The 14,517-nt window shown below is 39.5% G+C and overlaps 3 protein-coding genes across 3 annotated transcripts in view; all 3 read left to right on the forward strand.

The window, feature by feature from the left end:
• The window catches only part of LOC113676294 (renin receptor), an 11,916-nt gene extending 5,122 nt beyond the window's left edge, over positions 1 to 6,794 (forward strand). The window contains exons 4-17 of the mRNA XM_027192945.2: positions 17 to 104; positions 365 to 414; positions 945 to 1,073; positions 2,016 to 2,147; positions 2,633 to 2,669; positions 2,794 to 2,876; positions 3,108 to 3,161; positions 3,418 to 3,489; positions 3,828 to 3,905; positions 4,017 to 4,087; positions 4,213 to 4,339; positions 5,559 to 5,630; positions 6,021 to 6,080; positions 6,286 to 6,794. Coding sequence (XP_027048746.2) covers positions 17 to 104; positions 365 to 414; positions 945 to 1,073; positions 2,016 to 2,147; positions 2,633 to 2,669; positions 2,794 to 2,876; positions 3,108 to 3,161; positions 3,418 to 3,489; positions 3,828 to 3,905; positions 4,017 to 4,087; positions 4,213 to 4,339; positions 5,559 to 5,630; positions 6,021 to 6,080; positions 6,286 to 6,489 — 1,257 coding nt within the window. The 3' untranslated portion in view covers positions 6,490 to 6,794. The remainder of the gene's footprint in view (positions 1 to 16; positions 105 to 364; positions 415 to 944; positions 1,074 to 2,015; positions 2,148 to 2,632; positions 2,670 to 2,793; positions 2,877 to 3,107; positions 3,162 to 3,417; positions 3,490 to 3,827; positions 3,906 to 4,016; positions 4,088 to 4,212; positions 4,340 to 5,558; positions 5,631 to 6,020; positions 6,081 to 6,285) is intronic.
• A 780-nt stretch (positions 6,795 to 7,574) lies between these two features.
• On the forward strand, positions 7,575 to 10,681 carry LOC113676337 (uncharacterized). Its single transcript, XM_027192988.2, has 2 exons — positions 7,575 to 8,069; positions 9,764 to 10,681. Exons 1-2 carry the CDS (start codon positions 8,015 to 8,017, stop codon positions 10,156 to 10,158), a joined length of 450 nt encoding a protein of 149 aa, XP_027048789.2. The 5' UTR covers positions 7,575 to 8,014; the 3' UTR covers positions 10,159 to 10,681.
• Positions 10,682 to 11,199: 518 nt separating this feature from the next.
• LOC113676329 (uncharacterized) lies at positions 11,200 to 13,777 on the forward strand. The gene is made up of 2 exons (XM_027192978.2): positions 11,200 to 11,561; positions 12,755 to 13,777. Exons 1-2 carry the CDS (start codon positions 11,513 to 11,515, stop codon positions 13,126 to 13,128), a joined length of 423 nt encoding a protein of 140 aa, XP_027048779.2. The 5' UTR covers positions 11,200 to 11,512; the 3' UTR covers positions 13,129 to 13,777.
• Positions 13,778 to 14,517: the final 740 nt, after the last annotated feature.

The following is a 14,517-nucleotide window of genomic DNA, read 5'->3' on the forward strand; positions in this document are numbered from 1 at the left end:
TCATTAATGTCCATAGGAATTGAGCTGGGGTGGTTTGCTAGCAGGAGATGTGTTCCGACGACCCAAAGCTAATGTGCTGATTACGGTTGATGGCGTTACAAACGGTACAGTAATTTACGAGGCTATTTTAATGTAGTTTTTCTGCTTCTGTGACAATTATGTAAGTTCGTCGTAAAGGAAGACGTCAACTTTTACAACGAACTTACAAATACTTTTCCTACACACAGGTTATTGATGTGAATCTTTTCTCCTTTTTAATTGAATATTGTCGTTAATCTTGACGCTGTTTAGTTTGGTCAATTTTTTTGTTAGCTTTTTAAGTAAAATATTTTTTTCTTTTGTTGTTTCTTAATGTGCGTGTTAGATGACAATTTTGACCTACCAGGAAGGGCTGCGTCATATCCCGTAGCAGAGGTATGTGAATGCAGTAGACTTTCCAAAAATACATAATTCTGTGGAATTAGAATTTGACCATCTTGCTTGTGGTCTCGATCTAGGGACCTCTCGTAATTCGCTGGCCTTCCACGTTGGGTAAATTTTGGGCCCACGCCCTGAGGCTATCCACTGCCTTGTGCTCTTAGGGAATAGATTGAGGCTACAAAGCTTCCAGGTTTCTTTGTCCGATTTCAACCTGAGTAGAAAATTTCCTATGTGGACACTCTGGCCTGGTTTTTGTGTCAAAACTTGAGGATCACTCCATCTTCACCATGTTAAACCGAGCAGAAATTTCTCATGTGCACCGAGGCGGCCCAGTGGTCGGGCGGATGTAGAGAAGCTAACGATCGTTGTTACCAGTTTTTTCCATAATTGTGCTACACCACTAAAGCTATGCGCCCTACAGGGAATATAGAAGGGAGATTTAGAGCGACGAGAAATTAACCTTCGCTGTCACCTTGTTGAAGAGAGACTAAAAGAAGAGTGAACAATTTTTTTTCATTGCTTAGTTCGAGGGTGTTGTGAGTTTGGCTGGAATTCTGTCCACATCAAGAGCCACACACGAAAACCTTCCGACGCGCGTGGCCAATGTGTTCGGTGGCAAGTCACTTACAGTTTCCATGTCTGGAAGTGAAGTGGTAAGTGACGCCTTGTGTTGTATGTCCGTTCCTATGCTATCAGGTGCTACAGGCCATGGGGTGTAGGGGAGGAGTAAGGAACATGACCAGGTGCTACGGATAATGGGGTGTCAAGGGAAAGGTCAGGAACATGACCGGGTGCTACGGGGTATGGGGTGTCAGGGAAGAGGTCAGGATCATCACCAGGTGCTACAGGGTATGGGGTGTCAGGGGAGGGGTAAGGAAAATTACCAGGTGCTACAGGGTATGGGGTGTCAGGGGAGGGGTAAGGAACATCACTAGGTACTACGGGGTATGGGGTTTCAGGGGAGGGGTCAGAAACATGACCAGGTGCTACAGGGTATGGGGTGTCAGGGGAGGGGTAATGCACATTGCTTACCACACTGAAAAGCTCAGCTTCCTGTTCTTGATTTCTATTTGACGACCTTGTTTCATTCTTTTTTTCTCCTTTTTTATTTTAATCGTTTGTGTTTGCCTTTTTTTTTGTTTTTTTTTTTTAATTGATTGTTTGATATTTATTGCATCAAACGGCCCAAATTGGCGATTATCGAACTTGACAAACGCACATTTCTCGTGCGTAATAAAAATGATGCCAATCCTGGCCTACTTTTAGTCAATGACTCCTTCCTTGTGCCTTGTAGCATTCAACATTTGTACTTTACAAAGACGACTAGTTGGAGGGTGGGGTAAGTTTCTAAAGCAACTATGGTGCAGGCGTTTCGAGCGTCAGCCCTTCTTTCGTTCGCTGTGACGAAGGGCTAACGCTCGAAACTTCAGCTTTAGAAACTCTTAACGGTGGCCAATTTACATTATCAACTTAATTGATAAAACCAAACCATATAGTTTGAGGAAGATTGGGTACAAAGGTTAGCGCAGGTATGGCTTTACCGCGCTTATACATATTTATTATAGTAATACAATTTGCTGTGTTTCCATGTTCAGTTGGCGGCTGCTGGTCATACAATAGGCACAAATAGTTACACTTCGTTTTGGAATCAGGCCGATAACAAGTTTGAACAGGCCGAAGAAAACACCGTGCAAGGTCTGGGAGACTTGATAGTCACCAAAGACGAGGTAGGATTCGAGTGAAGCAATTAACTGATCAACAGCTATCCTCGTACAGAAAAATCGTTTTGGGTGTTAGCACAGCTTGTTAAATGTGGCTTAAACCCTTTACACCCTAACATCAGTTTGGATAGTCTCCATACTATCCTCTGTTTATTTCCTTAGATGTTGACAAGGAAAATTTGTTTAACAATGAAGAGCTTCTTTAGTTGTTGATCATGTCCCTTATTCTCATGACCTTAGTGTTTGATTCAGAGAAGATGGTGTAAGGAGAAATAGGATACTAATCACATATTGATGAGGTGGAATTTGGGATAAAGGCCCTTTATTCGTAAAATTGCCATCTAAAAGATACCATGTCTCGCCATGATGTACTGTAATCAAACTCAGAACAACTAGGTTAGCAGACCCAGTGGCCGGTATTTCCGTAAAACATATTCGCGTACACAGTTGGTCAGATTTTATTGAATTAAACTGACTCGTTTATCTTTAAGATAATACAAAGACTGGAGAAGGCTGACTTTGGTAAAGGTATGTTTCTTTCTTTTTTTATTAAGCAGTCTTCTATGAAGCTGGGTCGAATAAAAACATATAAGGAGATGTACACTTAGAAAAAAATATACACGTGTAATTGCTTGTCTTGTCTGGTCGTCAGGTGTAACGTTTGCTCCAAGTACCAAAGAATTTACTGTGTCAGTGCCTTTGAAAGGAAATGCTGTCTTCAACATGGAAAAGAAGGTTTTTCATCTTTGCTAACCAAGTCTCCTTTTTAAACATTGTTTAAATATTTTAAACAAATATGTTTTTAGTTTCATGCAAGAGATGACACTTTTTGGTTTAGTAAGCATATAATATGATCTAAACATATTCACAAAAAAACAAACAAACATGCATTTGTCATCTCCAGTTGTATGAACTCACTTCTGTGTCAAAGAGTGCCACTGAATTTTCGCGTAATTTCCTCTTCAGGAAGATTTTCTACTCTTCGCTGAGGTCGATGCCATCCTTCAAATAATAGAGAAGGTGAGAGATTTATCCTCAGAAGAGATCCCTTTTGGCAAACTGTTTTACCTCTGCGTACATGCTAATAGGCTTACTTGGCCTCGTTTTTGAGGTGAAAATCGCATTCATGTAATGTTGAAGGCAAAACAAGAATTCCCAATTTATATGAATAAAAAAAACAACAACAATTAGCACGCGATTATAAAAGAAGATTTTTGTATTTTCAAGAAACTCACAATTTGAGAACATCTTTATAATTCCTTGTTTTGTTTTGCAGCTGAGCTCTGATCCTAGCCTTGTGCAAGATGGCGTTCCAGATGTGTTCACTTTGGGTCTCTCTTCTGTTAAGGTAAGGTTTTGCTTAAGCTCTCTCACACGAAACAAGAGGGTTGCAGTGTAATTTTAGTTTTTTAATCTGTGCGTTTGTTTGACTGATATTTTTTGTGCCCTTTTTTTTCCTTTTTATTTCAATGTGTTTGTTTTATACACATGGCTCTATTTTTGACTTCTATTGTTTTGTGATTCACAAATTTTGCATATTACTTTGCAGTTAAATGCAACCTATTACTTTCTGGATTCGAATGAGTTAAATATTGTTGTTGTGTTCCAAATTTGAGCTTTTCATTTACTCGCAATGTTTTCCTCCTCATATGCACTAAATGGTTTCTACTTATGCCTCGTTTACAGGGACTTCGCCGTCGCTATGGTGACCAATCCTTACAGGCAGAAGGAGCTATTCAATTTTTGAAGGACATGATTCCCCAGGTAGAGATCATCAAATGGTTGCCTTGTTTCACCAAGCACCTTAACCGCACCTTAACCGCACCTTAACCGTACAATTTTAAACCATTTCGTTCCACTATTCTATCGTTACAGATTGTGAAGAAGTTCTCTGATTTATACAACGGAAACGTTCTGGTGGAAGTTTTGTCGTTGCAGTGGCTTGGGTAAGTTGATAGCATTTTGTTTGTTATATTTAAAGAAATTTCTGTATACTGTGGAAGCAAATGATTAATCGTGGGAAGTGCTGTTACTAACCTGTCTTTTAATTTCCCCCTCCCACTCCCAACAGTGATCTTCACACCAGATACCCACGAGAGGTGCACGCCGTCTATCAAGAAGTTGAACCTCACCTGTTATCACAGTCAAGGGACCTTTTCCATGACCAGCTTCCCTCTGTTACGCTCAGGCATGATCTGGTGAGTAGTTGCTGTTGTTTGAGTGGAATCAGTTATGTTTGTATACATTGTTTTTGTACGAGTGAATTTTTAAGGTTTTATTGCTTGGTAACAGCAACATTCAAGAATGGCGCGAAAATTGAGAGTCTTTGCTTGATTTAATTTTCTGACTCCCTCACCCTTCCTTCCTTTTCATTCATTTCCCTCTCATCGCGTTTTTTTGCGTCACATCACTGTTCACCGCTCCCTCACCCTACCTAATCCCAACTCTTTTTCTCCTCCCTACTCAACCGTCGTCTTCATTCCTCTCCTCTCTCCATTCCTACCCCTCCCCATCTTCTCCTCTTCTTTGAACCCTAGACCTGGTACTTCTCTCCTTCATTGGTCTCATTCACTTCCTCCTTCCTTTACTTCTCCTACAGACCTTCCCCTATCTTCCTTCACTCTTTTTCCTTTCCCCCTCCATCATTCTCCTTTCCACCCCTCTCCTCATATTCTCCGTTCCCCTCCCACGCCCCTCTCATTCCCCTCCCTCCTCCCTTTCATCACTTCATATCTTCCTCCTCCTACAGATCTTCCCCTATCTTCCTTCATTCTTTTTCCTTTCCTCCTCCATCATTCTCCTTTCCACCGCTCTCCTCATATTCTCCGTTCGCATCTCTTCACACCCTACACCCCTCCCATTCCCCTCCCTCCTCCCTTTCACTACCCCATGTCCTTCCTCCTCCTACAGACCTTCCCCTATCTTCCTTCACTCTTTTTCCTTTCCCCCTCCATCGTTCTCCTTCCTACCCCTCTCCTCATATTCTCCGTTCCCGTCCCTCCATACCTTACACCCCTCCCATTCCCCTCCCTCCTCCCTTTCACTACCCCATGTCCTTCCTCCTCCTACAGACCTTCCCCTATCTTCCTTTACTCTTTTTCCTTTCCCCCTCCATCGTTCTCCTTCCTACCCCTCTCCTCATATTCTCCGTTCCCGTCCCTCCATACCTTACACCCCTCCAATTTCCCTCCTCCCTTTCACTGCCCCATGTCCTTCCTCCTCATACAGACCATCTCCTCTCTTGTCTCCTCTCCCTTCCTATCCCTCCCTTGTCATACCCCCTCAGGTCACCAATGCCTTATTTTCCACATGCCTTCCCCTTCTGCTCTTTTTCTTCCAGAATACAATTGTGTTACTATTACTGTTAAACTGACCAGATTTTCAATAAAGTTGTTATCTGGATTTATTATTGAACAGGAGGAACAAGCGAAGCAGTCGTTGTGTGAGTCATTGCATAATAAACTTCTTTCGGTACAGTCTGCTCTAAAGGTATGTGTCTGGTTGAGTATTGTGTTTTTTAGTTATCAATTTCCTTCTCGTCCCAACAACAACAACCTGGCAGATCGCGCATACACTTATCAGAGAATTATTAGTGTGGAGAAACGAGATTGATAAATTCACAAACTTACTATTCCATAGTATATGATGAAAAATGTTTCAACGCGTTTTCAAAATTAACGACTGTCTTCTTTGGATTGAATTTATACAGCGCATGCGCAGGGCACTCCATGGTTTCTTGTATCGTTTCCAATTGTTCCTATGTACTCCCTAATCTGTCTTTGTCTGTTTCTTTCAAGTTATTTTCTTGAAATTTTTCTACAACGGCGCTTGACGGTGCTGAAACTGTCCATTAAACTTCGTCACCCATGTTTTTTTCAGGTATACTGTAATAGAAAGCCCAGAATCCGGCGTGCAGTGGACAGTGATCCACAATACCAGGTACAAATGTATTTCAGGTTAATCAAATAGATTTCTTCGGCGTGGGATTGATCAAACCTTAGTTTGCAAATGACAAATGATGTCTTTAACTCCAAAGGAAAACTTAGATGAAGTTTAAAAGTTGAATTATTCACTGGCATCTACCACTTAAAAAATAGTCTATTTATCGATATGTTACTCACTAGTTATTGTTATCGTCTAATAGGCTGGTTCCGACACTGATTTGGGCAAAGTGAACTTGGCCACCGAATACTCCGAGGACTATCCCATAATATTCAACATCTCGTTGTGGCTGCTTGTAGTTCTAGTCATCTCCTTATATGTAATATGCCTAGTGATGTGGTACATGGATCCGGGACGTGATAGTATTATTTATCGCATGACCAGTCAGAGAATTAAGATGGAGTGACTCGGTGCTCAAAGTGGAGAAACTCTTGGCAACAACAGAATTAAAACTGATTGACACACATTTTGAGGTTAAACAAACTGAGTAGTTGAGTATCTTATGCAGCAGTGATGGAGATGTCAAGTATTTTCTTCTTCTACCGAATGGTAATTGTTTCCAAAGTACGATCATTGCTATGATTTTTGTGTCAAGGTTCAGGTTGATTCATTGGGAGACGAGATTAAATTTTTTGTTTGTTTGTTTGCAGTTACTCTGGTTTTTATTTTGATAATATTTTAGAGGTGATGAAATTAAATGTCTTTCAATTATCTTGTTTGGTTAAGTTAATTATCCTCAAATTAGTGGGTTATGCTCACGTGTGAATACTCATTTACTCAAAGATGATGCACCACATATCAAACAAAGTAAATTTTTGATGCTTCTAATATTTTCGCACCTGTAACGCATATTCGTTTTCCTCTTTGTCGTCGCAAGCTTTCTTAATTTTTCAATCAATGAAGACTGAATATAGCTAAATATATAACTATACACTCTCAAATCAACAAATCTTTGAAAATAACCCTGCCAGAATCGATATGCTGTTGTTTTGTACAATTCGATCGTTTTCGTCACTTTCGAATACATGTCGTGATCATACCATATTTTCTGAAGTTTCAAATCTGTCTATCAGACGAACTGTTTAACGAGATGAAGGTAATGTTACAATCATGAAGCAACTATGTAAACTCCTCTGCCACGTGAGCATGACGTCATAAGGATTGCCCCTCAGTGCTATTTCTTAAATTTACCTAAAAAAGGAAAAGGCAAGGAATAACTATTTTTCTTTCAGAGAATGACGTCAGCAGGATCCCCGCCCCCCGAACTAGTTCTTAACTGCCCAAAAGGGGAGAAAAATATTTGTTTGCTTGTTCGATGCAGATGCACTCCTTCAAAACACGTATTTTGCTGCGCAATTTGCGTTACACTGTAATTTTTTCCAAACAGTTGACTGATTGACGCTAACTAGTTTTTTAAAAAAAGGTTATATATTTTTTTAAATTTTTTCGAAGCAATATACCTAAGTTCCGATGATTGTTTTCTCAATCCAGGCCCTCCCCGCAACGAACTCTGATAAAGGGCTCAAAGACAATAACAGAGAAAATAGCGAAGATAAACATCACAGACAGGTGATAGGAGTCGTTACCTTGACGCGATCGGTATTCGAAATTTCTTCCACTGAATATACTGCCACTGTGAAAACTTTGAGGTTTAACTGTCTGAACACTAAAAGGATTATATCTCATGAGATTACTTCAAAAAAAAGAAAGACTTTATCAAGGAAGTGGAATTGTGTCGAGGCCTTTTTCTCCAGTCAGCATAGTTCTCGATTGTTCTTTCAAACCCTCCTGTCATCAATTCATCACGTGGCAGAAAACTGAAAACCCGGCCCACACATGTTTTGATAAGACAGCGGTGAGGCCGTGAGTCAGTATTGTAGTCAGCGATTCCATCGTCATTAGAAGTCCCCTTTCACAAGCACTACGGTAACATGGCAGCGAGGAAATTCGTTGGACTTCTTATAATAATTTCGTGTATAACAATAGGTGAGTGTAATGAATCTTGATTTTCATTCAGATATCTTAGTGGTAGCACCTCGCAGAAAATATTTTCTGTTTGAATAGTAACTGCCTTCGTGTCCAACAACAAACCGGAGCCAAAATAAAGGTTATCTTTCTTCTATCGTTTACCAACGCAAAATTCTTTAGGGGTTAGTATGAGGGAAACCTGGATTTGGACCCACAAGATAATACTACCAAGCAACCCTTAAAATAATATCTACTGCCACTTAATCCGCTTTACGAAAGTAGACAATCAAGTTACGACATCAAAGTTGATTTCAGAAAAAACGAGAATCAACTACGCGAATATGCGTTGTAATCTTTCATGTTGAAGAATTTGACTTGATTTATTCAAAAGGATGATATCTACAAACCAAACTGAAAAAATGCTTCTTTTCCGGTCGCCTCTTCTGAACTCCCCGCGGTGATTGATGCGTAATGTAAAATATTTTTAACTCATACCACATCAACAACTGTGTGTCAGTCACGCGATAATTATAAGATCGTTCTTTGTGAACAAAATTTTTTAAACATAAAGCTCTGGAAGATACACTACCAGTTAAACAACACAATCGTTGAATCAACAAGTGTTCTTATACAATATTGGTGATCAAGGTAGCGTCCTCGATAGATATAGCCCACGCTTACTTTCATTTATTTTAGTAAATGAAACCTTTCCGAGCGAGAATGAAAATTTGGGATTATTTTTTTCTTCATTTTTATGCGTTTGCCCTGATAGGGTTAGTGAAATAACATAATCCAGTATAATCTCAATCAGAACCAAATAATCCGTTTGGAAATGTTATCCTCTACAGAGCAATCGGGCTTAAGGTGAAGCGAAAAGTTCGTTTACGAGTTGATGACAGGTTTTCTTAGGAGTACGTCAGCAGAGATGGAAAAGATCGTCAACAGTTTCAAGTGTATTTACATAGGAAAATCATTCAGCCATTTTACGAATTTTTCACTTTTTGCGTAATCCTTCATCACATTTCTTTCTATTTATACGTGAAATCAAATCCAGAGTCTTTTGACCGAGACGAAACGCCGCGTAATGCAAGTCAGGAAGTAATCAATCTAAAAAAAATGATTTCACTTTCGACTTTTGATGAATTACATGGGACTTTCGTGGCAATTTCAGATGAGTGCATATACTGGTTAAGTTGCATCATCTGACTGAATCGCAGGATTGAAGTCTACTTTTTTCGATGATGTAATCAATGAAAATAATTGAACGTATCAGCATGACCTAATAAAGATTTCGACTGTAAAACATTCTAACTGATCATGTCCGGTATTCTCAGGGTTAAAAGGTGAGGAGGGAGGTGGACGAGTGGAATTCTAATATGTTTTCATTAAATAGATTATTATTATTGTTATTATTATTATCATTTTTATTATTATTATCATCATCGTTACGGTTATAATCATTATCATTATTTACTTTTATTATTAGTATAATAATTTTTATCATGATTATTACTTTTGTCATCAATATCACCATTTTTTCCCCAGTCTCCTTCGTCTTTACTCTCCACTTCCTTCTCTCGTAGCTCCGGACTCTTTACCTGCCTGTTTAAGAACTTTTGTTGCTATACATTACCAGCACCTTATTCTTACCAAATTGCCTTTATCTTTTTGTTCTATCTTCATTTACGTGTGTCGCTACGTTTAATTTTTAGGATCTTGTCTGCAGTGTTACAGTTGCGTTCGCGAAGACAAACCAGACGCTGGAGAATTCTGCAAGTTTCCATCATCATCTGAACTGGGAGAGAACACTATTGTCAACTGCAGTGAGGGTCAGAATCGGTGCATGATCACAAAAATGACTCAAGATAATAACGAAGTTAAGCTTTTTAAGCGAGAATGCGCCAAAGAAGGAGATTGTTCGAACAGTTGCACAGATCCAGATGAACAGATGAAAGATGTTGTATGCGACTCCTGCTGTGAAGAGGACCTCTGCAACAAAGGAGAAGGACCGGTACCTGAGGCGGCCAAAAAGTCAGGAGCATCGCGGATAGCAGTGATCAGGGGCCTATACACTATCGCGGGCTCCCTTTTGTGGTTCCTTTGGTAACTTTGTCGTGACCGCTGCCGTTTAAAGTACATTTAGTCTGCTCATGTGTTTGTTTATCTTCATGATGTGGATTTTACCAATTTATAAGCGTATATCGGTTCAATTAGCGCTGTATTATTAGTAGATGTAATTTTTGTGATTGTGTGAGTTAACAGAATAGTGGGAGAAAATAGTGGTAGATCAGCAAAACATCCCATCTGCTCTCACAAAAAGGACCCTACTCTTCTTGATCATAGACATCCAGTTAACATGAATGATTTGTATTGCTTGGTTAATCAAGAGCAGCGCTATAGAATAATAAAACACACCTATCAGTGTCTGTTGACGAGTTTTGCCATACTAAGCAACTTTTTGGGGGGGAGGGGGGTGGGAAGGATCGAAAAAGATACAACAAAAAAATAGAGCGTGACACAAGTGATCTCTAGGAAAACCGGTTTAGACCGGTCGAGCGAGCACGAGGCGAGTGGAGAAAAGTGTAGATGTAGACAGGAGAGGGCCAAGCGAATAAACACGTTGTAAAATACGCTGTATGAACGTCGTGATATCGTCGTAACATAAGCATTAGGTACTATTCGGCGTTGTATATATCTAGAGGACATTGCATATGCATGGCCGCGCGAAGATACGAATTTTATCTTTGGGTGTTGGTGAGAAAAGCGAACGAGTTAGAGATATCATGAACACGAGGAATGATCAGTGTACCGAGGATTTAGATTTTCTTTCTTTTTACAGGATGTAGTTTATTTTCACAGGTCGTTGCTCAGCTGTGTACACATTTGCGACTGAAAAGAAAGTAGAAAAAAATTATAAACGGAAAAAGGTTCGTTACAATGATGTGATATTTGTTTAGGTTGAACAGCACAGGCTATTACTACTGGGCGCGAATAAGCGTAAAGTGTCAGTTTTGAGCTGAAGTGTAATGTTCTACAATCGAACAAATTCGTTTCCAACATTTTTCCCTCAAGATAGACAGCCAGAGCTTTCATATCACGGAAATTCATCTCATAGTTTGTGATCATGACGTTATTTGCCATATCGTTTAGCCTCGAAATAGCATAAGTTTCCTGGAAAACGCTTCCTCGCAACAACAAATAGAGCATTAACCGCGGGTATTGGGCCGTTGGTAGTTTTAGAAGATTACTCAGTTATCAGGTTCTTAAATCCTGAAATTCTCGCTAGGCCCTGAAGTGGGAATTACAAAGGGAAATCCTTTCTTAGAAAAAAGGGAAATCCCCCACAATATATGTATATGTATATATAATCTGCGCTGACAGGAAGTCTCCAGACAGCGTCTCGTTAAGACTTCTTGTCATCGTCCATCTGAAATCGTTTTAATCAGAAGCACAGAGGAAAGATGAAGGCAATCATTGGACTGCTACTAGTTTTGCTTGGTGTGACATTAGGTAAGGAACAAGCTTCATAATATTTATTTTATCCACTCATATATATCAATATCCGAAGTGACCTCGAGCGACAGAGAAATTGTTTAGTATTGTGCAGTCAACTTCGATTTCAAGCCCACCGCAGCCAAACGAGGTTCTTGGTTTTATTCCCTTTATTTCGCAAAGCGCAAAGCCCGTCACGGGTTCTTCAGTTGCGGTTAATGTCTGATAAAAGGAACCTTTGAACCGTTCAGTTTCGAAACAGAATAGCTCCCTGTTTAGGATTTTTGCGAAAATAATCGTGCTTCCCTTGCAGGGACTATGTAACAACCCTTTTGTGAAAACATAATTTATTCAAAGAAATATTTGAGGGTTAAATCGTCCTCTTACTTTTGATGGGTAACAGTATCTACAAACGAAACTGATAACAAATTTTTCTTTTTCCGGTGGGTATTTTTTTTTTTGCTTTCACGTGGTTTTTGATGATAACGCGACCCAAAAACTTGTTCCATTTTCAAATGTGCTTCATTGACATATTTTGAATCATTTTAAAGTATCGCGAGAGTTGCCTGAGCTGATAAGAGAAAATTAGCATAATAGAAGTAGACTCACACCCGGTAAAGATGTTTAATGATAAACAGGAGGGAAAGAGGCATACAGAATGGCGAAGATTGACAAGAGTTTTATAATATACCCTTACTTTTGCGAGATAGAAAACCTCGATGTAGCTTTTAAATGGTCTTTAGGAAATAATATCATCTATGGATCCATTCGGTCTGATTAAAACTGTTACGATTCAAATAAAAAGTTAAATGCTCATGTTGATAAGGCGATGAAACGCCTTCGGTAACATTACATCATTCATCAGAACATAAGCAACATCAGCCAGATTTTCCGGTTTTCGCTCCCGTCGATAAACAGTCACGCGCTCTGCATGGGAAGCGAACGTATGTATGTATTTAGGTTTCATCTGAATCCATTCAGATGTGGACTGTTTTTTGTTTTTTGTTTTTCACCCTTTTTTGAAACGGGGTGTGCAATCAGTTTTACGCTGTGATTTATGACTGAAAAAAGGCGTGCAAATATCACTTTCCTACTTTTTTGACCCAAGGTGAGAGGCCAAGAAGTCTGCCCCGCAGAAATAACACACTTATACCGATTCGTGCCATCCTTTTTTGTCATCTACATCCTGTTTCTCCTCCTTTCAATTTCAGGATCATGTCTTCAGTGCTACAGTTGCGTTTTTGAAAACGATGCTGGCGAACTCTGCAAATCATCACCTAGTAGGCTGGGTCAGAACACAATAAAAAACTGCAGTGTGAATGAGAATGCGTGTCGTATTGATAAAGTTGTTAAACAAGACAAGAAGATAACCTTTTTCAAGCGAAAATGCGCCAAGGCAGAAGACTGCACCAACAAATGTTCAGATCCAGACGGAACAAACGGCGACATAATCTGTGACCTGTGTTGTGAGGAGAATCTCTGCAACAAAGGAGAAGGGCCAACTGCGGAGTCAGGAGCATTGAAAATCGCGGTGATGAGTAGCTGTTATACAATTGGGGTCTTCTTCGTGTGGTTCTTTTTGTAACCTTATTGCAAACACTGTCTTTTAAAGTAGTTTTAGCTTTCCGCGTCTTGAGTAAGATTCGATGAGTAAGATTTTAATTTCGCTGCCTTTTTTTTATTTATTTCTTGTTTTGTATGTCAAGATATATGATTGGGTGAGTTGAAACCATAATGATAAGTAAACGAAGTCCTTCACCCAGACCTTCCACTGCCACATTTCAATTAAATTACACGGTAGAATCTGGTAACGAGATTAAAGTACAAGTTATGATCGGTGTCAGACAGAATGGAAGTCACGCATTTTTCTCGGATCAAAAATTATGCTGAAATCAATTCCTACGCGCCCCTATCTTCTTTCAGTTTGAAGGACCTCCTTTCAATATCCCTTAATGTCTTGGATGCAAGACTACCTTGTCATACAGATAGAAGACTTTGATAAAGTTGCGCTAAGGGTTTATTCTTTTGTGGGAAAATCAGTTGGATACACCTCTTACAGAGGAGCATCAAATAAAGATACTTATGTGTTGGAATCACCCTACCATATGTCATTATACTAACATTGTGTAAATTAATAAATAAGTAAAGTAATTAAGTAGGTTTTTCCGGCGATGTCAAGAACTTGTTTTTCTTTTCCTCTATAATTCGATAATAAACAAGGTTACTAGCTGTCACTCTGGTTCTCCTTCTTTTTACTAAGGGGGAGAGGGTAGGTGAGGAAGGTTTGGACTTTCAGTCCCCCTAACTAACGAATGTTTGGTGCCATCATAGTCCGATGACATTTCATATGATCAGCCTCACGCGCTCGGCCAATTGGAAAACATTCGCCCGATAACTTCCTGAATTGTCATCCACTCAGTTTGAGTTACCAATCGAACTTATCCTATTTTAAAAGCGGGTTTAGGAATCGTTGAAAGAACAGTTCATACTGCTGAACACTTAAATACTCCCGGCCACTCATAAGAAAAATTACTCCTGAGATCAAATTGTTTTTCAACCTCATATTATGCTGGCGTGAAAATTTTTTTAAACCTTTAACAGACAGTTAGACAATCTAGAATAAAACGTCCTTGTGCCAGTCTTTCCATAACCTTACTCAGCTCCTTGTCGCAGTTTCGCACGGTTGCTTTACAATGCGGCTACAACTTTTCATTTGTATGTAAAGTATGTTATTTATTCAAAGTAAATCAACGTAAATTTCCAAAGAGGGCAGCATGAATCATCCCCGGTCAGCCTTTCTAATATACACGCTTTTAGAGTTTGAAAACAGCAGCATCTCGGACGGCTTAAAGCTCTATATATTTCCAATAAGCTAGCGCCCGTGAAAACTACGATACTTATCGTGCAAACAGTAGGTGGGAAAAATCAACACATGCATGGCTTTTGTATTAGCAGGAACATGCGAAAAAGCCAA

Source organism: Pocillopora damicornis, chromosome 6 (assembly GCF_964200805.1).
Source record: "Pocillopora damicornis chromosome 6, jaPocDami1.2, whole genome shotgun sequence".
Lineage (NCBI taxonomy): Eukaryota > Metazoa > Cnidaria > Anthozoa > Scleractinia > Pocilloporidae > Pocillopora > Pocillopora damicornis.

Coding starts and splice junctions, on each gene's coding strand:
- LOC113676329 (XM_027192978.2), top strand. CDS start 11,513: ATGAAGGCAATCATTGGACTGCTACTAGTTTTGCTTGGTGTGACATTA. Junction 11,562..12,754: donor TTTGCTTGGTGTGACATTAG/GTAAGGAACAAG, acceptor TTTCAATTTCAG/GATCATGTCTTCAGTGCTAC.
- LOC113676337 (XM_027192988.2), top strand. CDS start 8,015: ATGGCAGCGAGGAAATTCGTTGGACTTCTTATAATAATTTCGTGTATA. Junction 8,070..9,763: donor AATTTCGTGTATAACAATAG/GTGAGTGTAATG, acceptor TTTAATTTTTAG/GATCTTGTCTGCAGTGTTAC.